At 41.6% G+C, this 25324-nt stretch overlaps 2 protein-coding genes across 22 annotated transcripts in view; one reads left to right on the forward strand and one right to left on the reverse strand.

Moving 5' to 3' along the window:
• LOC124043903 (muscleblind-like protein 2a) overlaps nucleotides 1-16939 on the reverse strand; it is a 39451-nt gene extending 22512 nt beyond the window's left edge. For 3 of the 21 annotated variants that reach the window (XM_046363031.1, XM_046363033.1, XM_046363034.1), the window contains exons 1-2: nucleotides 15093-15479; nucleotides 10225-11020 (exon numbers count right to left, since the gene is read on the reverse strand). In XM_046363031.1, the coding sequence (XP_046218987.1) occupies nucleotides 10225-10398 (174 nt within the window). In that variant the 5' untranslated portion in view covers nucleotides 10399-11020; nucleotides 15093-15479. Of the gene's footprint in view, nucleotides 1-10224; nucleotides 11021-15092; nucleotides 15489-16682 lie in introns of those variants that run through there. The other 18 variants (XM_046363029.1, XM_046363030.1, XM_046363028.1 and 15 more) reach the window with 18 other exon arrangements.
• Nucleotides 16940-21769: 4830 nt separating this feature from the next.
• On the forward strand, nucleotides 21770-25291 carry LOC124043907 (2-oxoglutarate receptor 1). The gene is made up of 2 exons (XM_046363051.1): nucleotides 21770-22619; nucleotides 22728-25291. Exon 2 carries the CDS (start codon nucleotides 22757-22759, stop codon nucleotides 23783-23785), a length of 1029 nt encoding a protein of 342 aa, XP_046219007.1. The 5' UTR covers nucleotides 21770-22619; nucleotides 22728-22756; the 3' UTR covers nucleotides 23786-25291.
• The last annotated feature ends 33 nt before the right edge of the window (nucleotides 25292-25324 follow it).

The following is a 25324-nucleotide window of genomic DNA, read 5'->3' on the forward strand; positions in this document are numbered from 1 at the left end:
TAATGCTTTCTCTAAATAATCTTTATTGTACAATTAAAAGATAAAATACACTGCATGTAAAACAATCAGCAATAATGTAATGAATTTACAGCTTGTGAAATTATAAGCAAAATATAGCCTTCCACATCATAAGACCTACTGTTATTTTAATTATTTCATCAAAATATTTTAACCTGCTTTAAAAAAAAAAAATCCCTGATCTGGATTTTAAGTTAGTCTATGAAAATGCCCTTTTTGTTACAAATTTAACCGGAACTACGCATAATGCACTTTCACTAATAATGACTAACTTCTTGTAGCAGGCATTTAAGAAAATGAGCACAGGTCTCATAAACAATCTTTCAAATTTGGCTTGGCACCTAAAACACCTAAAATCTAAAACAATCTCTCAAATTTGGCTTAGCACCTAAAACCCTCACAAACTTTTACAGATGCATCTTGTCAGGCTGTACACCGCCTGGTACGGCAACTGCACCGCCCACAACCGCAGGGCTCTCCAGAGGGTGGTGCGGTCTGCCCAATGCATCACCGGAGGCAAACTACCTGCCCTCCAAGACACCTACAGCACCCAATGTCACAGGAAGGACAAAATGATCATCAAGGACAACAACCACCCGAGCCACTGCCTGTTCACCCCGCTATCATCCAGAAGGCGAGGTCAGTACAGGGGAAATCAAAGCTGGGACCGAGACACTGAAAAACAGCTTCTATCTCAAGGTCATCAGACTGTTAAATAGCTATCGCTAACACATTAGAGGCTACTGCCTATATACATAGACTTGAAATCACTGTCCACTTTAATAATTGCAACACTAGTCACTTTAATAATGTTTACATATCTTGCATTACTCATCTCATAGGTATATACAGTATTCTACACTATTCTACTGTATCTTAGTCTATGCCGTTCTGAAATTGCTCATCCATATATTTATATATTCTTAATTTCATTCCTTTACTTAGTGTGAATTGGGTATATGTTGTGAAATTGTTAGATATTACTTGTTAGATATTACTGCACTGTCAGAGCTAGAAACAATAACATCTGCTAAACACGTGTATGTGACCAATGCAATTTGATTTGAAGCACAAGCCCACGTGCTAGTGAGTGGCCAGCTAATCTTTATACACTATGTACAAAAGTATGTGGACACCACTTCAAATTAGTGTTCTGATATTTCAACCACGCCCGTTGCTGACAGGTTGGCACATTCATAGGATGCCAACTTTCCAACAGGTCAATTCGTCAAATTTCTGCCCTGCTAGAGCTTCCCCGTTGCTTTAATTGTCAAGTGGAAACGTCTCTGAGCAACAACAGTGGTAGGCAACACAATCTCACAGAAAGGGACTGCCGAATGCTGAAGAGCGTAGCGCATAAAAATCAAGTGTCCTCGGTTGCAACACTCACTACTGAGTTCCAAACGGCCTCTGGAAGCAATATCAGCAGAAGAACTGTTCGTCGGGAGCTTCATGAAATGGGTTTCTATGGCCGAGCAGCCGCACACAAGCCTAAGCTCACCATGCTTAATGCCAAGTGTCAGCTGGAGTGGTGTAAAGCTCGCCGACACTGGACTCCGGAGCAGTGGAAGCGCGTTCTCTGGAGTGATGAATTACGCTTCACCATCTGGCAGTCTGACGGACTAATCTGGATTTGGTGGATGCCAAGAGAACGCTACCTGCCCCAATGCATAATGCCAACTGTAAAGTTTGGTGGTGGAAGAATAATGGTCTGGGCTGTTTTCATGGTTCAGGCCCCTTAGTTCCAGTGAGGGGAAATCTTAATGCTACAGCATACAATGACATTCTAGATGATTCTGTGCTTCCAACATTTTGGCAACAGTTTGGGGAAAGCCCTTTTCTGTTTCAGCGTGACAATGCCCCCGTGTGCAAAGCGAGGTCCATACAGAAATGGTTTGTCGAGATCGGTGTGGAAGAACTTGACTGGCCTGTACAGACCCCAGACCTCAACCCCATCGAACACATTTTGGATGAATTGGAAGGCCGACTGCAAGCCAGGCCTAATAGTCCAACATCAGTGCCTGACCTCACTAACGCTCTTGTGGCTGAATGGAAGCAAGTCCCTGCAGCAATGTTGCAACATCTAGTGGAAGGTCTTCAAAGAAGAGTGGAGGCTGTTGTAGCAGCAAAGAAGGGACCAACTCCATATTAATACCCATGATTTACCCATGATTTTGGAATGAGATGTTCGACGAGCAGGCGAGCAGGTGTCCTCATACTTTTGGTCATGTGGTGTATTTCAAGTTTAGCCAACTTGGATCTATTTGCTAGTTAACAAGGCAGAACAGTTGAATTGTTATGAACACACCCGTCTCTCCATTTCCAATTGTTTGTACAGCGTGCTAGCCTATCCACTTTGTTCAGATGTTGAAATCAAGTGGCCTACTTTATTTCTCAGATTGAGAATGAGTTGCCAATTGCTTATACAATTGTGTTTTATGCTTATTGCACATTTATAAAACACAGACTAGACAGCTAGTATAGCGGTACGTGGTATCGCAATGCCATCCGCCAGAATCAATGTTCATTGATACTCCTGTTTTAGTAGGGTCCATGCAATCCGGGATCCTTGGGATGTCACTACCCCATTGAAGTTGACATTTAAAATGGTTAAGGTTAGGGTTAAGTAAATGTTATGGTTAAGATAAGGTTGGGTTTTTGAGTAGGGATGTGCCAAGGATCCAGGAATTGCAATGACCATTTTAGTAGGCTCTGCTCTTCGCACAATCTGAGGAATTGAGACATACAAAGGGTATAGTTAAAGTTTTTATCTGTATCAAAAGAGGTCTTAGGTGATGGACGCCCCCACCTTGGTGGTGTAGAGCAATGTTGGAATTTTTAAGACATTTTCTACAATTCTACAAATTGGAGCTCCATGGAGCTGAGAAATGTTTGCGGTTTTAAAGCACATTTCCTGCAAATCTACATATTTTGCCATGGAGCTAAGAGAAGAAAAAAATCAGTTATAAAACAAATTTCCTGAAATTCTATACATTTTGCCAATGCTATGATATTTTGCTCAAATATAATATCAAAATCTATATTGCTAAATGTATTGTTTTTGGAATTTTCAATTCTCCCTGACTTTTGGTGATTGTTAGTTCTCAAAGATGATATTATTTAAAACTATATCTGCATTATATTTTCTACATAAATTTATAGCAGGTTTTAATAATTTAAGTCAACATTGAAAGCATCCCCCCAAATATATATATTTTTACACTGTTTGGACTTAGGCGACCTGAAAAAACTCTTAGGCGGCCAGTCCAAGGATTTCAATGGCAGAATAATCCCTACGACAGTAAAATAATGTATCAATGTGTTTCAGTGTCTATATGACGATTCTGTCAACAAATGGGGCGGGTCAATGCAATAGTCCGGTGGCCATTTGATTAATTGTTCAGCAGTCTTATGGCTTGAGGGTAAAAGCTGGTCCTAGACTTGGCGCTCCAGTACCGTTTGCCGTGCGGTAGCAGAGAAAACAGTCTATGACTTGGGTGACTGGAGTCTCTGACAATTTTATGGGCTTTGCTCTGACACCGCCAAATATGTAGGTCCTAGATTGCATGAAGCTTGGCCCCAGTGATGTACTGGGCCATACGTACTACCCTCTGTAGCGCCTTACGATCAGATGTTGAGCAGTTGCCATACAAGGTGGTGATGCTACCGGTCAGGATGCTCTCAATGGTGCAACTGTAGAACTTTTGGAGGATCTGGGGACCCATGCCAAATCTTTCAGTCTCCTGAGGGGGAAAAGGTTTTGCCGTGCCCTCTTCACGGCTGTCTTGGTGTGTTTGGACCATGATAGATTGTTGGTGATGTGGACACCAAGGAACTTGAAACTCTCGACCCGCTCCACTACAGCCCTGTTGATGTTAATGGGGGCCTGTTCGGCCTGCCTTTTCCTGTAGTCCACAATCAGCTCCTTTATCTTGCTCACATTGATGGAGAGGTTGTTGTCCTGGCACCATACTGCCAGTTCTCTGACCTCCTCCCTATAGGCTGTCTCATTGTTGTCGGAAGTCCAGGATCCAGTTGCAGAGGGAGGTGTTTAGTCCCAGGGCCCTTAGCTTAGTGATGAGCTTTGTGGGCACAATGGTGTTGAACGCTGAGCTGTAGTCTTTGAACAGCATTCTCAAATACTGCCCTTCGCTTCCTTGGGCACAAGGACTACTATGGAGCTTATTAAGGAGTTAACTCATATGCTGTCTGCCATCCCTGAGAACCCTGCTTACCTCCTCCGGAGAGATATTCTGGAGATCCTGGTACCTGTCGGGGCTTTCTTTCTCAGTGCTCGCTTATTTTTGAGTTACAGCCATCTTTGTTCCCTTCGGACTGATCGAAGATAGCGTGTATTATTACGCTAATGTCGGGAAGGGCGCTCTCCTGGGCTACGGCTGTTTGGGAGCAACATTTCACCCTCTGTTGTCATCTGGAGGAATTCATGGTAGAGGTGAGGAATGTATTTGAGTCTCTGGAATCTGGGAGCGAGGCGGCCAGTAAACCTCTTGATTTAACTCAACTCCCATAGTGTGGCAGACTACAAGGTTGATTTTCGCTCGTTGGCCGCCAAGAGTTCCTGGAATCCGGAGTCTCTCTTCGATACCTTTCTTCACAGATTATCCGAGGTGGTGAAGGATGAGGTCGAGAATTGCAGGTGGATCTTAAAATGTATGGACGCTTAAGGGAACGTAGGAGTGAGAGGAGGCTTGGCCTCGGGCACACTCATTCACCCGCTATGGGTCGCTCACTTTTAAAGGAATCCGGAAGTTCCTGAAGGCTGTTTTCCTGAGAGGATTAGAAGCCACCTGAGCTCCCTCATGAATTATCAACGATGGTTGAGTTGGATTCTCTTGAGCCTATGCAATTGGGAAGAGCTAGGTTATTGGTTGGGGAACGCTCACGTAGGTTGAATTCCAACTGTTGTCTGTACTGTGGAGGGGCAGGACATTACATACCTACCTGCTCTGTTATGAAACCTTTGGTGAGTCAGACTGGGAGTTCCCTAATTCCCATCACCCGCACACCTTTCTTTGGTCTCCCCACAGCACAAGCACAATCTAAGTCTCTGAGTGCTTATTTACTCTGGGGCGGATGAAAGTTTTATGCATACTACTATTGCTTCTGAGCTAGGTATTCCCATTCAACCGCTCTCGATTCCCATGATTGCCAGTGCACTGGACGGCCGCTCAATAGGTGGAGTCACGGATTTCCAGTAACCACAGTGAGACCATACAGTTCCTCCTCATTGCATCTCCCTATGTTCCTGTTGTCTTGGGGTTTACCTGGCTTCAAAAACATAACCCTGTTATGGACTGGACCACAAGCTCCATCATGGGTTGGAGCCCATTTTGCCATTCCCACTGTCTTCAAGCAGCACAGCCTTTCCCCAGACGTCTTCCTCAGGGTGTCAGCAAGGCTTTGGATGTTTCTGTCATTTCCACTGAGTACATGGAGGAGTCTCTGGCTACTGGGGCCGTCTGTCCGTCTGCATCTCCTGCAGAAGCAGGGGTTTTCTTTGTGGAGAAGAAGAACAGATCCATGGTCTCCCAGTGGACATGGTTTCCGACCGGGGTCCTCAATTCTCATCTATGTTTTGGAAGGCGTTCTGACCTCTTATTGGGGCATCGGCCAGTCTATCCTCCGGATTCCATCCCCAATCGAACGGACAATTGGAGCAAGCTAATCAGGACCTGGAGACAACCTTAAGATGCATAGTCTCAACTAGAGGTTGACCGATTAATTAGGGCCGATTTCAAGTTTTCATAACAATCGTAAATTGGTATTTTTGGATGCCGATTTTGCTGATTTTTCTTTTTATACACCTTTATTTAACTAGGCAAGTCAGTTAAGAACACATTCTTATTTTCAATGACGGCCTAGGAACGGTGGGTTAACTGCCTTGTTCAGGGGCAGAACGATCCAATCTTACAGTTAACTAGTCCAACGCTCTAACCACCTGCCTCACGAGGAGCCTGCCTGTTATGCAAATGCAGTAAGAAGCCAAGGTAAGTTGCTAGCTAGCATTAAACTTATCTTGTAAAAAAAATCAATCAATCATAATCACTAGTTATAACTACACATGGTTGATGATATTACTAGTTTATCTAGCATGTCCTGCGTTGCATATAATCGATGTGGTGCGCATTCGCGAAAAAGGACTGTCGTTGCTCCAATGTGTACCTAACCATAAACATAAATGCCTTTCTTAAAATCAATACACAGAAGTCCAGGTTAGCAGGCAATATTAACCAGGTGAAATTGTGTCACTTCTCTTGCGTTCATTGCACGCAGAGTCAGGGTATATGCAACAGTTTGGGCCGCCTGGCTCATTGCGAACTAATTTGCCAGAATATTACGTAAATATGACATAACATCGAAGGTTGTGCAATGTAACAGCAATATTTAGACTTTGGGATGCCATCCGTTAGATAAAATACGGAACGGTTCCGTATTTCACTGAAAGAATAAACGTTTTGTTTTCGAAATGATCGTTTCTGGATTCGACCATATTAATGACCTGAGGCTCGTATTTCTGTGTGTTATTATGTTATGATTAAGTCAATGATTTGATAGAGCAGTCTGAGCGATGGTAGGCACCAGCAGGCTCGTAAGCATTCATTCAAACAGCACTTGCGTGCGTTTTGCCAGCTGCTCTTCACTGTGCTTCAAGCATTGAGCTGTTTATGACTTCAAGCATATCAACTCTCGAGATTAGGCTGGTGTAACCGATGTGAAATGGCTAGCTAGTTAGCGGGTTGCGCACGAATAGCGTTTCAAACGTCACTCGCTCTGAGACTTGGAGTAGTTGTTCCCCTCGCTCTGCATGGGTAACGCTGCTTCGAGGGTGGCTGTTGTCGATGTTTTCCTGGTTTGAGCCCAGGTAGGAGCGAGGAAAGGGATGGAAGCTATACTGTTACACTGGCAACACTAAAGTGCCTATAAGAACATCCAATAGTCAAAGGTATATGAAATACAAATCGTATAGAAAGAAATAGTCCTATAATTATAATTGTTTTCCCCAGTGTATTTATCCCTATGTTTCCTGTCTCTCTGTGCCTGTTCGTCTTGTATGTTCCCAAGTCAACCACCATTTCTTCCCTGTTCTCCTGCTTTTTGCTATTCTCCTTTTCCTAATCCTCCCGGTTTTGACCCTTGCCTGTTTCTGGACTCTGTAACCACCTGCCTGACTGTTCTGCCTGCCTTCACCATGAGCCTGTCTGCCACTCTGTACCTCCTGGACTCTGAACTGGTTTTGACCTTTTGCCTGTCCACGACCATTCTCTTGCCTACTCCTTTTGGATCATTAAACATCTTATAATCCAACCATCTGCCTCCTGTGTCTGCATCTGGGTCTCGCCTTGTGTCATGATAAAGACGTGAAAAATATATATTTTTGCTAACGTATGATGGGGGTCCCTGGGTCGCCGGTTTGCCTGGGAGGGGATCCCTGGTCAAGAAAAGTTTGAAAACCCCTGCAGTTGACAATGAACGCATGGCCTAGATTTCATCTTTCCAGAAAGTGCCATAGCTAGGCTATTTGGCATATGGTGATTACACCTAGTAGGCTAAACATGTAGGCTAACCTAGGTAAGGCCCAACGAATTAAGTATCCATCCAACTGAATTTGATATTTCCTATTCACTGCCTTTGCATCAAGTGGTGATAATGTAGTGCTGAGCTGAGCTCCTAATCAGCTGAGCTCCTAATCATATGTGATAGCCCACATAACGTCTCACCCTACTTCTCTGTAAGTTAAGAAGCTATCGAGCTTAGCTCCAGGCATCAGCAGCACTGTTCACTTCACTGCTCTCTCTGTCTTCAGAGGCTTCCTCTGACCCAGCTTCAGCACAGTCTCCTGGGACCAGCCCACAGGAAACAGCTCCTCTCAGCCATATCATGAATGACAGCCAAGCCCCAGCCAGTCAGCCAACACAGCAGTGTTGGTTTAGGCCGAGAGCAGTGGGAAAGACAGGGCCTGACGCCCATCCCTATTTCTGGCGAGGAAATCGGCAGGTCAGTAAGGCAAAGGACAGCTTCTCATGCAGACGATTCGGAAAAGATGGGGGAAATCTGTGGACAACACAAGTTTCTGTCTGCCTTTCCTCGTCAATTTGCAGCCAGTCATGAGAAAGTAGTTACTGTCATGTATTTGTTGCTGCTGGGGAAAGTGGAATCACATGCACAAAATGAGGTTAGGCATGTTAGGGCAGGAGGTTGAATCAGGAGAACAGACATGTGACATGCATAAGAGATGCTGCCTCACCAGTTGTTCAGACTTAAGCCTAAGCTCCAGTCAGTGTTTTATTGAAACGGTTCACCTCCAAAAGTACTTTAGTTAGAGGTTGATAAGGGGTACTTATGAAAACAACAGAATAAATCCACAAGCTGAACAAACACGTTTTTTGTTCATATGATATTACATCAAAACTGTAAAAGTGGGCCAACATGGCTAGCCTATCATTCAGTTTACTAAAGAACACATCAATATGTTTTAGGGAAAATGTGGGCTAAATCACAGCGGAAACCACTGTCAAAGTTGAGCCAATAGGAATGTCAGTTACAGACAACACTCGAGGAACTCTTCTTAGACAAGAGGCTATTCAGCAGAACGAATCGTGACATAATCACATGACTGAGGCATTTGTATATTTTCTAACCAGTCTCTTCCCATCCCCCTTCCATCAGCTAACAACAGAGCCTCTCTCATTCTCTCTCCTGTGTGCTCTGAACAGTCCATATAGAAATCCTAGGCCTACATGTTTTAGGCTGAGATGTATCACTTAATATCATCACAGATAGTGGTTGATGCAAGCACATGAAAATCCTGATTATGAATCAATATTTCACTTGAACTGCAGCAGGAAATCAATTCACCTTAGAAATGAACAAGTTAGCATGCATTACAGTATCCCCTTTCAGGACAGAGGCTGGACAGACTCAGTTGCTATAGTGATGTGCAGAACAGAAGTGATGACATTGAGCCTAGTGTCATTAAAATCAGTTGAAGTGCAGTCTATGAAACCCTATAGTCTAAAAAAACCCTCATTACAAGAGCAACTGTGACATAACAATAGAGACAATATTGGGTGAAATGAAGCGTGTGTGGGTGGGTTGAGCCAGAGAGGATTTTAATCCTGTTTGCCGAGGGCATTAATGTACCCTAGCCCACCACAATATTTCAGAATAAACAACTGAAAAGTTAAGCAAATCATTTATTTTTGGAGCAAGAGTATTACACTCAATATACTGCCCCCAGTTGTAAAGCCTCTTCCACATTCACCTCAAACTAAAATCCATTGCAAGTCTCTGTTCTGAAGGAACCTATGAGTCTTGAGCAGCCTTTCCCCCCCAGGTTCTAATCACCAGCCTCGTGGTGTGATGGCTCCAGTCTCCGAGGGCCCAGTAAGTAGGCTAAGACATTAGATGCATGGTTGGTAGATACAAGCCTTGGAGGACAAGCAGCTCAATGACTGCACTGTTCTGGAAGGAGCTTGGGCAACAGTGTGTGACTCTTTCTAAGATTAATGGCTGGGCAACTAGTGAGGCCCTAAATGTCCTGCCATCCATAGCAATAACAAAAAGTAACTTGCAACACTATCGCCATCTCCATTAACGGCTTGAGGTGAAAATTCAATGGGCAAAATCAAAAGCAACCCATTTTCACCCTCTTAATAAAGGACTCAAACCTATAGAGGCACTTTGGAAAAATGGGTTCTTTGTATCAATTCCTCTTGATGGTTGTCGGAACACCAGCCTTGACCGAAAGGGACCAGGCCCTTTGGCCAGCGGAGATAAGGAGATGATTGAACATAAGAATAATCCACGGGGGGAGGGGCAGTGAGAGCTTCTCTGTGGATTAACCCAGGCCCAGCCACAGACAGCCAGGGCCACTGAGGTGAGAGGGAGAATGCATCAGCAGTAATCCCACTGGAAGCCAGCACTAGGCTATAGTTTATATACACCCCATGGGGGATGTCAATTTTGGATTAGAATAAACAGAAAAAACTGTACCTGGCACTGGGATGTCTAGTGGGATGAGAGAAACAGCAAACTGCAGAGATTTTCTGTCTCTATTTCCTAACAATAAACAATTTAGTATCTCTTTATCTGTGTTGGCTCCTAGGTCGGCCTAATACAGTTCTCCCAGCACACAAGGCAAAGAATCATGAATCTAACAGAAGAATGGTGCATGACATTGCTTACCTTTAGCGAGTCAAAGCAGGCAATAACTCTTCCGTTTTCAACCTGGCAGCTCTTTGGTGGGTGTGCAAATTTGCATTCCTCATCACTCCTTGAGCAAGTTCCTCTCTGAAACTGCCGACAAACTTCCAATGTCAGCCATTTTGTGTCTCTTATCGAAGATATATTCAGAGCCATGTTAAGAGGTTCCAATTGAACGCTGCAAGTTCAATATATCGGTTGACTCTAACTCAAAAATGGCCTCACGTAAAAAAGTTCACAACTTTTGGCTCTGTTTTATTTGTGTTTGAAAAGTTCTCAAATCATATGTAGCAACTAGACAGGCCCTCGCATCATAAGCCGGGAGGAAGGCTAATCGATTAATGATCAATCACTCATCAATCAGATTGCACCTATGGCAGACCTCTGAAAAGGTTGAGGGGCTTTCTCTGTGACACCCCCAAGTGTCTCTCCTCCTCCACTGACAAGAACACTCTCAACAATAGTATTTCAAGGCAATGGAGCTCGTTGATAGAATATTAACGAAGATGTGCTTGGTATTGACTTTGCCAACTTCTAATTTGTCAGCTCTTTGTGCTTTGACAGTTCTCCTCTCCACAATAATGCTTTCCTCTTGGATTTCTTAGTCACTGGAGTTGTTCAGAAATGAATTGGAGGCTACTGAAGATTTGCAGCTGAGGTGTCCCCTGTCACAGCTCAGACCTGGCCTTAAAGGGAGCGTTGGCTTTCCATGCACATATGGACCACAGAGCAGGTTCAAGTTGGAGATGTTGTCTGAAAGGCACTTTCTGTTGGTGATCTGGAAGATAGGAAAGAGTTAGGTTAGCCTAGTTCTTTTATAAATAATGTATGTTAGTGCTCTTGTTATTACTATACTATTAGCCTACTTCCATTTTATACTGCTCGAGTTGCTATGGGCTCTTTTCACAAACTGAGGCATGGCAACAGCATAGCTTGGGTTAAAAATATCTTGATGAATTGTGTCAAGCAATCAAATGTGTTTTTAAAAAATGATGTAGGCTACTCTATGATAGGACCATACAGTATGAGTAAACCACCTCCATTACATCCCATCTAATGGACATACACATCCATCTATATGAACAAAATAATTGTGAAAATCATTTAAAAAATAATCAACCACTCAAGGCAGGATCTAATTTCCTTTTCTCCCAAAGGACTTTCAACTTCTATGGAAAGATACGTAATGAATAGGCTAATATCAATTGAGACCTTTTGCAATTAGCCTAGTCCTAACTCATGTTCAGATCTGGTAAAAGGCAAGTCCATTTGGGGAAAGTGAATACAAAAAGGTGTATGAAATGTAATTTGTCCTCCTGAAATAATACCTGTCAACTCTACATATCAATTGCACAATACCATTAATGACATAATTACAGTCTACATCAGTTAGTCTACAATAAGAGCTAAATAAACAGCATGAGTAGAGGGAGGCATGCAAATTTGCAAATGCCAAAATTACATAAGGGCTATTCTTAAAAGGCTTACTATGTCTGACAATATAATATGATCCTTATTGGCAGCCTGGGTAAATGTGCGTCTAGGATAACGCTGATGAGGCATGATAGATTATAGGACACAGGTAGGGAGGTGCCTATAACACTCCTGTGACCTCTCCATATTAGTCCAGTCCCCCCCTCAAACTGCTAAACTGTCATTTGAGGTGGTGGGGTATTGTTCCCGTGGGATAATGTTGGCCTACGCCATAGTCCTGTGCTAAAATCCTACGAGCTAGGCTATTGCAAATGTCAGCCTGTGACGTGGGCCTGTGTCTTAATCGACAGCCACCCGCACAGCAGCCTTCTTCCTACAATCAGAGTGATATATTTGACTGATTAATGCTTCTGACCTTGAATCTGTATTCGGCCTTCGGTTTATGAAATTTTAATTCCATGCACTCTATGTTCGGCACTGTATTTATCCCCGGACAGCCTTTCTATTCAGACAGACAAGTCCAATACGACCACATTATAAATATGCTTGGCGGGAGCCAGAGCTGCTGGGGGTACACTAGGAGAAGGACCCCAAACAGTGTGAAGGCCTTGGACACTGAGTCTAATAATAACATGCAGCGATATCAATTTTGTTGACATCCTGGATGGAAGGACAGAATTCAATTTTAGCCTCAATGTCAGCATGATGCAATGTGGCATTCAACAATTGAAGGGGGACAGAGAGGTAAAACCTACAGAGAGGTAAAGCCTACAGTACAGGGCATGTCTGCTATTCATTTTTACATTGTCCTACACCCACATTTCTGACTCTATTATGTAAGCTTAGACTACTGAATGCATTGTATTACGCTACATCATAAACAAATGGTTGAAGATAAATTCAATTGATACCTAGGCTACCTACAAGTCCAGTTAATGACTAAAGTGCAGCAACAATATCGTTCAAATTCTAGCTGATGGCCTTGGGGGAAAAAGTAGGACATCACGTCAAAGAAAAAAAATACAATTTAATTCAACATCCTTTTCTCCAAGGTCAGAAATGCATGTAATTGGGGTAATTGTGATGTCTGGTACTTTGTGAAGCAACTTTAAATAACTTGTAATTAATAAATTAGAAGGTAAACTTGCACATCTCTCATGAGAGGTATTATTCTACTGTAAACAGGAGTCCTACAATCTTCTGTATTTTCTGTATAAATTTCGTAAAAGTCAGCATGGTTTTGTTGTTATTGGCAAAACATATCAGGGCAACAGAAATATAGAAATGCAACACTATCACTCAATAGTTTGCCCTTTAGCTTAGTGTGGGAGGCTCTGTACTGCAACACTTGTGAATTCAGTAACAAGGTTGTCAATGTGTGAGAGAGAGAGAGAGAGAGAGAGAGAGAGAGAGAGAGAGAGAGAGAGAGAGAGAGAGAGAGAGAGGGGAGACTCATCCTGTTTTGCAGTAGCCCTGGTTTTGATTCTTGTTTATACTTATTCCCTATAAATCAGTTGGATGCCCTAAAGGCAGCTGTAAAATGCAAATTAAGGGAGAGCCTTGAATAATCCCATGGCCCAGAGAATGATACTTTGGTGAAAAAATAGCCTACATTTCCTACAGACTGAACTCATCATGAAAATATTGTTTCCAATTTGACATGTGAGAGGTCTTGGCAAATGTATCATTACTTTCATTAAGGGAGTTAAATTATTAGCTGCGTATACAAATGAAAATAGGTCTAGGTCAATCTATAGATGCGGTAAAGAGGTCAACGGAACTCGACCAAAACAGTGGTAATGCCATGGAAACGCATGGGAGAAAGATGCCGTGGGGGGAAAGATCCCGAATCTCAATACCCCCTGCAAAATGAGCCTACGTTTAGGTTATTGTTGATATATGTTGTATTATACTGTGATTAAATTACGATTCATTGTTCCAAACATATTGCTCACCATATATCTTCTGCAGAAGGACAAGAGAGAGCCTTGACAGAACAAGTTTTGATCAGTCATGGAATTAAATGTGCTGAAAACAAATTGGCTATATATTTTAAAAAGATGAAGGACAAGCTATGAAGGAAGAATAATGGAGTACAACCAACTAGCACAAAAATAATATTGCAATATTGTCAAAACGATACAATAAATCGTCCTAAAAATATCCTGATATGTAACTGTATGGCCTTGTTCCTGTATCTCTACCTCGTTATCGCATCTATGGATTCATGGCCTAGTTTGGTCAGTGTTAACCCTGACATTCTGTTTTGCTCGCCTGGGATGAACAACCAGCTCTAGGGCCTAACAGTTACAGAGGTTACTATTGTAAACCATCCAGCTTTCAGCCATGGGCAATGCAAGCAGCAATTTATTGAATCAGAAAGCATATGCACTTCATATTCTAATAGTCTTCAACTACCAACTGAACTGGCACGACCTTAATTATCTTCTTCATGTTAGTTACTAAGGCTCAATTTGCACTGCTGTATGAGAAAATATGCAGTACTTATCTACAGCAGTCTAGCCACCAGTGAGACCAAACAAATGTGAGAGGAAAATAGATCCTTCCTATCAGTGTGCGCTGTAATTTAGTTGGATTCAGGGGGAAAAAAACATGTAACCTATAACTTCCAAAACAGTTGGAAATAGCACAGGCTGGAACTACTGGTTTTGAGTCAAAATAGAAAAAGAAATGGTTATTCATGTAGGGCTGTAAAGTACGGAATTGAATGTTGCAACGTTAATATGGAACCTACAACATAAACATTTTGTAGCCTAACTTAAAAAATGTGTCAATAGGATAGTACAGAAGAAAACTGTCCCCGGGCCCAAACTCAAACTTTGAATTGGGAAGGGGGATTAGGAAGACCTTTCCATTTTTCTATTTGTGACAGACCCTCTCAAGTTACTTTTCTTGGTGGTTTTTTTTCTGTGTTAGATTTGATGAAAAGTTAACACCTGGTGCATCAGAGAATAAATCATGCTTATGAGATGTTGGCCCCCAGTCCTCCAGAGCCATGTACATAAAGAAAACACTCTTATGAACCTTGTGCAAACACACACACTTTTGGAAGTCATTCAGACATACGACAGACAGACTGGGTAAGTGGTGAAACGCCACAGGAAATTGCAGAGCAAGCGTAAAGGGAGCACCTTGTTCTTTGCTGGCAGTGTGGGAGAAGTAAACTCTCAACATTAACCAGCTAAATGTACATAATAAAGAGGAACAACCAACCAAAAGCAAATAGAAGAAGCAGTAACTGCAAGAGGAGCATGATCAGTGAAGCAGATTCTAACCACCTCTACGAGTGAAGTCCCCTATCTCTCCCTCTCACCGCATGGTATGCAGCATAATGCAGCAAATTCCTTTATGAACTAGTCAGGAAACAGAGCAGCCAAGGGAAAAAATCCTCTTACCTCATGCAGTGCTGGAGCTCCTCAGTCTCTCTAACATCCACCACAGAGTCTGTGTCGGTAGTCCGACTTCTTCTAATTACTTTCTGTCTAACGATAATCACCATGTGTATATTTTTCATTCCCTTCTCAGTGCTGTGTGCTCAGGCCCATGCCTAGACAGGGATTTTCTTTCCACGACAGTGGAGGAAAAGACTGTCTGCTTAACTCTCTAGCTGAAACATTTCCAGCCACCCCCTTCCTGCCTGCTCCTCCGCCTCCAGGAAGACCCTCCCAGCCCTCTCTGGCCAATAGCAGATCAGGCACGGATTTGCTGTGTACTGGCTGCAAAGCTCAGACAGACAGACAACCAGGCTAGCTGCAGATACTCTAATGCAAACCTGTATGCTATTTCAGATCATCTTGACCCAAGTCTTAACATAATTCCTCCTTTGGTTTGGAATTATTATTGTTCACTGTTATAAACAAATTAATATAATCATGTACAGATATTGATAAACAAAATAGTGGATGTGTAATAACACATAAGAGCCTACTTTCTCCACTATGCTTTCTCAAGAGGACAAAAATAGTTATAATGATTGCACTGAAAATTGCATGAAGATAAGCAAACAATTTGACATTACACATTATGAAAACAAGCTAGCTATCTTTCTCTCTATGTAACCTGTTTCTTTAAAAATGAGGTATCACAATAAAGGTCGTTCCCCCTTCTTTGAATCTGAATTTTAAAAAGCAAGTGACATCAAAGTAACTTATAATGTGATCTGAGCTTATAGCTAGCTATCTACACTGTACCAACAATAAACAAGTAACTTGGCTGAAGTCTTGGGAGCTAACGTTCACAGTAGCCAGCCATCAGTAGTTAGTAAGCAAATAGGCTACGGCTGGCTATATAACGTTAGCCAACGTTAAGCAAAGTCCGTGAACGAGCCACCATCACAGCTAGCTAGCTAGCTAGCTACTGCATCTGGAACTTTGATAGCTAGCACACGCTATCATGAAAACAAAGATTTTATATTATATGTACAAGATAATCGCGTGACCGCTCTAACAATGAAAATACGTCCTCAAAGATGGAATGCGGCGGGAGGCGATGTCATATAGGACCATTCTAGCCAATGAGGGCAGATACGCGTGTGAACAACAGGCACAACTCCAAAATAAAGTCGTTTTTTAACTTGACGAAATGCCACGTGCGTCCACTTTTATAATGCTGCATTCGTAACAACCTAACCATTAAGAAACGTATATTCGATCAAATAAAACCCACGTAGCAAATTAGCACTCATTTTTTTGTCGTTGACCGAATTCGACACTCTCATTGACCACCGTACCTAAATGTATTACTTCATGGTCTTGTCTTCGTGGATACATTTTGGGGTGGAGTAAAGCCTCGCTTCGCCTCTTACTCTCTGATGACAAACATAATATGCTAGTTTCTGACTGCATGCACTCCCATTTAAGTCTTCGGGATAACACTTTATTATTAGGTACTTTTCCTAACCTGCAATACATGACACATCATATTTGGGTACATAGCGAGCTAGCTAGGACACTGACAAGCTGAAGCTAGCATTTCTACCTGCTTACCTCATCATCAGGACGACTCGTTCCCCAGCGCAAGCCACCAGTCACGCAGCCAGGGTAGAAAGCACCATGGAACAGAGAAAAACAAAATGTGGAGAGGACAGGTGCTGTTCAACCTTCAACGGTCGACTTAATTATTGTTGTATTACCTAGCTATATATGAGCTATAACCACTTTCAGAAGAAAGTAACTGGGTGTTTGATTTATCTTCGTTACTTTGTAGCTAGCACGGATTTGACACAACAAGCAACAAGCATTTGACAGCTCGTTCTACGACTGCCAGTTTGATTTATTTGAAGGGGTAACGTAATGCCACTCTGTGCCAATGTGCGTACGAAAATTGGAACATCTAGAAGATTCGTTGGAATATAAATATACGTTGAAGATTAAAAGATGAGGCACGTTATTATTTGTTTTTAAAATACCCAATTTTTGGTTTTAAAAAAACGTATTTGTGAAATGGAAATCTACAGATCTCCCCACAGCAGCTTGGTACGTTCCAAGCGAATGTCAGGAGGCTCCAGAAGGGCAAGGGTTTGCTTGTTACCAAGGGAACAGCAATGGAACCGTGAGGAAAATTACCGGGATTTTTAGTTTATTACAGGGTTTTAATACAAGGATTTCGCACCCAAAAAAAATCAAGCCAGCGTTCTTCCCCGTTTTCTGGGATGTAAAAACACTTCATTTCGTGTTATTCATCTGTTAGTCATAGTATTAATCACTAGAGATTGAACATAAAAAATAGACCTTGTACTATGGGATGTTTCAAAAGCATCAAAACGGATTTATTGCATGAAATTCGTAGGTGAATAAATCAGAATAGAGAAATCCATGCCACAAGAAGATAGGACTTTTGACCTTTCAATAATATTTTCACACTGATTAGATCTGAATGTACATATTGTAGTTGAAATCTTAACCTTTTCTTCACAAGGATGCTCTTTTTTCACTCATAGTCTGCCTTGGGCCATAGGGGAATAAAGAGCAAGTCAAGCGTCCTCCTGACCCGGCATAACACTCAAGGTCATCACAGAATAGATCTACAGCAGGCCATAGAAAACCAGAGCCAAACCATGTGGATAAGATAAAGGCTGCACCTTGTTGATTGATGGGATGTTGTGTCGCTGCCTCTATAGGTTTATCAAATCAAATACAACAGGTAGACCTTACAGTGAAATGCTTACTTACAACAATACCCCCAAAAATACAATTAGACCTGAAGGTGGATTATCCACATCTAGCCTACTGAAACGGATCATAATTATTCATATAAATGATTTACAAACAGACACACACATTATGTGACATTATAATTCATTTTCATTAATGCCATCATTTATTAGTACATAATAATATAATAATAAATAATCATAACCCTCACAAGATTATAATTGACAGATTATAAAAAGACAAATAGCTAGGCCTATGCCGAAATAGGTTTCAGAGAGGACGTGTAATAGATTATCAGTCAGGCAAATTGAGTAATGAAATTATCTGGTAGATTGGCTATAGGAAAGGGTTTAGTATGCATTGTAAACTTGTTAACCTTGGATAAGTGGCCATTGAAATCTATCAACCCTGTACTTTTCCTGTGACATGCATGCGTAGCCACTGTGTGGCCATTCTGTTACACATGCATGCAGGACACACACCAGCAGCTGGACATAATGTATCAATCCTAACATTGTTCTTGAAGATATCACAACCTAATGAGGTATCGAATTAGCCAACCTATGAATCTATGGAAATCTACAAGGCAGAACACCACATATACGTGTGACATTTCTAAAATGATCTGAGGAATATTGTGAGGATTTATATATATATATATATTATATATTATTATTATATTATTTAGTGGGACTCTGGCTTGTTAGGACATTTACACACAGCTGGTCCATTTCTAGTCAGTAAGTCACAGGACGTCCTTGTCATTATTTAATCTCTTGTGACAGACCGCCTATATTCCGTCACATAACCATGGACCATCTCTTTTCCCTGTCATTTATTGAGTGCCAGATATGGGATTATGGAGGTATTTAAGGAGACAAACACATTCCTTCCACTAAATTGAAAGTGGTATCTGTTGAATATTGTTGTAGGCATCAGAAAAAAAAGGACCCGACTGGAATGCCAGACTGGTGGTGGGGGGAAGCCTGCTGACCAGGCTCCACTACCTTGGCTATTCCACAACATGGCACCCTCCATGCCAACCATGTGGCTGGCAAGCAGAGGTGGGCAATACAGCAGCGCAATGAGCTATCAAATGATACAGCCATGTAAATTCTACTCTGCTGTAAAGTGGTTTACTCACAATGAATCTGGAAATCTGACGGAAGTGTTTCCAGCATCTATTACCGTATAGTTGATAGGGAAGCATAGTCTAATGAAGAGAGTTCTAGTTTTGGATGAGGCACAGTGCTCATGTGGTTCTTTCTCTGCTAATTGGTCTGGGAGGAGACTTGGAATTACCAAGGGGACTGATCAAACATCTATACAGTGTTTCAGTGATAATTAAAACGTTTATTGATGGTTTATTAATTAACTTGATCAACAGCAGCATTTGGTCACAGCCAACATCAAAAGACAATATATGTATTTTTGTGTGATGGTTTGTATGTTTATTTGCTATAGAAAGTAGCAGGCTAAATTATTTATGAAACCTCTAGCACTATGACTTTCCATTCATTCCATCCTAGTGCCTTTATTAAACTCTAGATTCAGATGTCACATTCATTTGATACAGTTGTGAGATTAAATATTGACTCACAGGAGAGGTCCAATCTTTGATCTTGTCATATTGACTATCCCCTTCAAAAAGAATGAAGCAGAGACATCAGAGCTGTATGCGGAAAGGTCACAACCTTGCTCCCTTCTAGACTGGAGAAATGTCACAGTCAAACAGACTGAGATATGGAAGCATGAGAGTGGAAACAGCCACCCTTGGGTTATTCTTTGGACTTGTTGGGGCATCAAATGGAATAATCCTTCCTTAGTGTGCTACGTTGGCATTTTCAAGCTAATTTACAAGATAAAACATTGTGGAAAATCAACCAATTATTTGTCATTAAATGTTCAAACAATAAAAACAAATTATACCATCTTTTTGAATGACTGATAATTGAGGTAATGCCTTTTTCTATCATCAAATCAAATTGTATTGGTCACGTACACATTTTTAGCAGGTGTAATTGCGGATGTAGCGAAATGCTTGTCACAGTCCTAGTTTGATAGTAGCTTACGCTACACACCCTGGAGATGTTTGTATCGAAGTATAGCAGCAACCTTGAGGCATTCTTTATTCAACAGAAGTCATGGTTGTGCTGGATTTCTTTGACCTTAACCATTATCTCTTTGTTCAATTGCTGAAAATGTTCACAGTTGATGTGTTCAAATCAATAAGATCCAAGAAATTCAAGCAATACAACTCTGAGACGAGATTACTGGATAAAAGGGTAAGGTCCTACGAAGTCTATTCAAACCTGTGTGTCTCTTTGTGTTTGTGTGATTTTGTTTTCTTCTGTGTGTGTGAGATAATGTGTGAAAGACTAAGAGTGAGATACATACAGTAGACTGCTAGAGATGAAGGAAGAAGTACTGTGCATAGAAATAGGAATAGAGGACAACACTATCTCTCCAGCATTTGCATCAGACCTTCTGATTTATCCTGAGCCGATCTGAAGGTGGGCAGAAGGTCACTGTGAAAGGGATGGCTGTCTAGCGCCCAGGTCCCTCCTACACTTGTCGGTGCCTGTCAGCACAGCCATAAACATCACTTCATACATCTGCCTACTGCAGTCATTGCCTGTGATATAAACTTCCCAGTCTTCATTGCCTACAGTATCTTATATTGTTTGATACTGCTCAGATGCGAGGAAAAAATATGTATTATACTATCAGGTTTTAATATAATATTAATTCCATCAACTTACAATACAATTACATTACTTTTCTGCTCTCTTCAGAATCAGTTTCTGATATTAGGCACCATCTAGTGGTTTAAAAAAGGACCACTTTAATAATCACAACAATATTCTGTATTTGTTGTACTTGCAATGTGAAGTTATATGTTTAAAAACTGCAGCAAATCTAGTCAACGATTACTTTAGAATTTAACCCATGCATCACATGTAGATGCAATTCTGCAATATTATTTATTCTTGCCAGAACATAAGGCACTGACATTTTTACAAAAATGGGTTGGGATGACTTAATAGCTTGACTGAAAATGAAAAACAAAATCAAATCTATTTTGGCTCAGTGTATTTGAAATATCAAAATATCTTCATAATAATGTATCAATCATATTGCAAACAGATGCAATTTCAGTATATATCCTCTAGATGTCATGCTCCTCCTGTCTGTTTTTCAGGACTACATGATCAACTCGACCATCATCAAAGAATCATTCATTATCACCATGGAATGTTTTTTTATTTTCTATTATCAAATGCATTGAAATGTCCTATCACTATTCCTTTTGCATGAAGGGAGGATTCACCGGACAACTGTTGGCTTTCTGTGGTGTGCACACTCTTTTCACGCCACTTCGATACAAAGTGATTTTTGTAGCAGGTTAGGAGAGCATTTTCGCTAAGTCACTTCGGTATCAAAGTGGCATGAAAATAGTATTTCCCCTCTGTGGTAGGCCTATTCGGTGGCTGCAACCTGGTCTCAGAAAATGTCATATTATTATGTATGTGAATACGAGACACTCCATTTAGTATGATATGTTTCGTATGGTATGTATTCCGTTTCGTATGGTGTTAAAAATTACAATTCATATTATATGTTACGAATTTGAAAAACGTACAATATGTTACGAATTCTAGTTAGCTGGCTTGGTGACTAATGTTAGCTAGGCTAGGGCTTAGGGTTAGGTTAAAGGGTTAAGGTTAGGGTTAGGGCTAACTAAAAGGGCTAAGGCTAGGGTTGGGGAAGGGTTAGCTAAAAGGGTTAATGTTATGAGAAGGGTTAGCTAATATACTAAGTAGTTGTAAAGTAGCTAAAAAAAGTAGTAAGTAGTTGAAAAGTTGCTAAAGTTGTCCGTAATGAGATTTGAACTCGCAACCTTTGGGATACTAGACGTTAATGTTGTACAGGGGAAGGATTAGCTAAAAGGGTTCAGGTTAAGGTTAGGGGAAGGGCTGGCTAGCATGTTGAGTAGTTGCAAAGTAGCTAAAAAGTAGTAAGTAGTTGAAAAGTTGCCGATTAGCTAAAATGCTGAAGTTGTCCGTGATGAGATTCTCCCAACCATTGGGGTTGCTAGACATTCGCGTTGTACGCCCAACCATCCACCTTATATTGTTTTTGCCGTAAGTAGCCATCTAATTTGATTCTCCCGGATTATGTTTACAATATTATGTCTAGTCTATGAGACCAGGCTGTCTAATAAGGAAATGAAAGGACATTCTATGTGATCATTCTTAGTTGAACAATAACTTAGAGGTGAAGGTATGTCTGCTGTTTGTGTCCTCAGTCAAGCAGACAGGGGTGACACATCTTCCAGGTATGTGGGATCAGGGAATTCTTAAAAACAACAAATGCAGTTAATCACAATGATTTACATAAAACATGTCAAAGTAAGATGTTGCACAATTTGGTTTAATGTGTATCCTAAAATCACCCTCAATGAGGTTGTAACGGTATAATTCTCTACTTTCTATTTAAACCCACAAATCTCAAGTAATCTAACCATTGTGTCAAATCACAACTGTACTGTCTAAATCACTACTACTGATTCTTGTGGGCTTAGTTAGAGTAGATCTTTGATACCTTTAAAGCTGCAAGGACACCTAATGCATTCTGCTGAAGAACTAATGGGCGCGCTACACATTCTTTGGGGGAGGGCTCTGGGATGCTGTTCAAACTGACTGCTGCCTGAAGAATCAGGAAATTCAGAAGTGACACACACATACTGGAACAGCATTGCAGCTAATAGTAAGAACAGACGCATTTTCCTCATCCAATTTCTTTCTATGATTCTCTATTTCTTTCTATGATTTTTATTGTAAAAGCATGAGAAATCTCCACTTGTGTTTGTCTTAGGACATTTTGTTGGCTCACACAACACAACCATGGCTAGCGAAGACAGGGATAATAAGACTCCTGAATGTTTTCCAGTGGATGACTACATAAAGAGATCCTACCTTCCGATCATGTATGGGATCATATTTGTAGTGGGGCTTGTGGGTAACATCACCTCAATCATCATCTACTTGGTCAGGCTGCGCCCATGGAAGAGCAGCAGCATCATCATGGTGAACCTTGCCTTGGCAGACCTCCTGTATGTTCTGTGTCTGCCCTTTCTGGTCCACTACTACATCCACGACGACTGGATCATGGGCGAGGCCATGTGTCGCATTGTTCGCTTTAGCTTCCACTTCAACCTGTACGGCAGCATCCTCTTCCTCACCTGCCTGAGTGTGTTCCGCTATGTGGTCGTGGTCCACCCGCTGAGGGCAGCCCAGGTGCAGAGGACGAGCTGGGGTGTGATCGCCTGCCTGGCTGTGTGGTTCATATCTGTGTTGGAGATTATACCCATGGTCCACATGATCACTGTGAAGAAGACTGAGAACAATATGACGTCATGCCTGGATTTTGCTAGTAATGATCCAGAAGAGGTGTGGGTCTATGGCTGGCTACTCACTGTCCTGGGCTACCTACTCCCCCTAGTGGTGGTGTGCCTGAGTTACATCCGTGTTGCATGTGAGCTGGCCGGTGGGCCACATGAGGGCCGTCCGAACAGGGTGCGTGCCCGCAGGATGACTGTGCTGATCCTGGTTGTGTTTGTGCTATGCTTCACACCCTTCCACATCCTCCGTGCCCTGCGGGTGTACACCCAGATGGAAGCCCAAAGGCCGTTGCCCTGTATGCTGCTGATAGGGGTCAATGCAGCCTACACCATCTCCAGACCCCTGGCAGGGCTCAACACCTTCTTCAACCTGGCTCTGTACACTCTGGCTGGAGACAGGTTCCACCAGGCGGTCCTTGGCCTCCTCCGCTGGAGACCGCAGTTTCTCAAGACCAAGAGGCCCATCATGGTGGCAGTGATCGGCCAACCAGGCAGAAACAGTATGTCACAGGCGAACGTGCTAAAGAGCTGAGTCAAAATACTACACAACATTTTGTATACATATGCTTGATTTACTTCATTTCAAAACACAGAAGTCTATTTTTTGGTGTTGACAAAAATAACTATGTCCTTTTTACTACTTACTAACTTAGTAACTTACAAATGCACTGCTCGCCTTTGAGTAACTTTATTAGGTGCTGTCTTTCTAGGGTGACCATGTTTCTGAACGTTACTGATATTGTCGAAATGTTTGTGCCATAAAACTGGTTCTGTCAACTGCCGTGCAAGATAAATCACAGCAGGGTGCTCTTATCTTGAGTAGACTGGATTCAGTAGGGAAATGCTAGGTTTCTGGGTCAGTCTTTAATTGACAATACATTGCATTATAACAAGCTGTACAATCATACAACATATAATCATGTTAAGAATTAAACGTGTTAATCGCTGTCAGTAAATATTGGACTTGTATTTGATTTGATTGAACCTTTATTTGATCAGGGGGGTCATACTGAGACCAATGTCTCTTTTACAGATGAGCCCTGAATTACATCAATTACAGAACATACACACATCAAAATATAAATACAAAACCTCAAGCAGAAAGAAAAACATCTTCATCAAATGCAAAACACATTCATCATTAATAAGATCCTCAATCATCTTTCTGAATTGCCCTCGAGGCACCAGGACATCACATTTAAGAACAGCGAAGACTTACAATGTTGGACTTAAATATTGTCTCAAAACATTGGACCGAGGATAGAACACTGTCATCTATGATCTAGCTATAGAGTCATAGATTTAATAAGAATGTCAGACTTCGCTGCAGGTGATTGCTTAGAACAGATGTGAACCTTTTCCTTTCATACGGCTGGCACTCGAGTGGGGCACAATTAGTAGAAAAGCTCAGAAAGCTTTCACAATAGAATAATAATAATCAGTTATTTAGGGAAGAAATAGAGTATATATGTACGACAATGGGTTTTACATGACATTATATCCTGATAGTGTAACGATCCGTTTGTGGAGGTGGACAACTGTTTCTTCACATCAGCCAACAGTAAAAAAAATCAACAGTGATTTCACATTTCACTAAAGGTGCCTGTCTGTACACAATAATAATCCAGACATCTGAACTTCCTCAAACAAACCCAGCAGGATTGGTACCACAAAGCAGGAGCATATAAAATAATACAGTACATGTTATGTTACCTGTCTGAGAAGCTATTCTCCTTGTTTGTGGGTATGAGTCATTTTCCTTCCTCATACCACAGCTAGGAGGAAATAAGCGGGATCTATCGGGAGTAGACTAGACAGCAGAGTCTGTCTGTCTGTCTGTCTGTCTGTCTGGTGGTTCCTGTCTGGTGGTTCCACTTTTTTTTGCAATAAAATGAATGAGCTTTTTGAAAGAAGATGAGTCTTCATTCATTCAACTTATTAACTGCACTATGTTGAGAGTCAGGGCAATTTCCTGCATAGAGAGAAGCTTGTATTAGGCAGGTAATAGTCCAATCAGTGTCTTGTAAGCAGACCAATATTCCCATCCCTTGTCACTGCTGAATAACAGCAA

The sequence above is a fragment of the Oncorhynchus gorbuscha genome, linkage group LG09 (genome assembly GCF_021184085.1).
Source record: "Oncorhynchus gorbuscha isolate QuinsamMale2020 ecotype Even-year linkage group LG09, OgorEven_v1.0, whole genome shotgun sequence".
Taxonomy (NCBI): domain Eukaryota; kingdom Metazoa; phylum Chordata; class Actinopteri; order Salmoniformes; family Salmonidae; genus Oncorhynchus; species Oncorhynchus gorbuscha.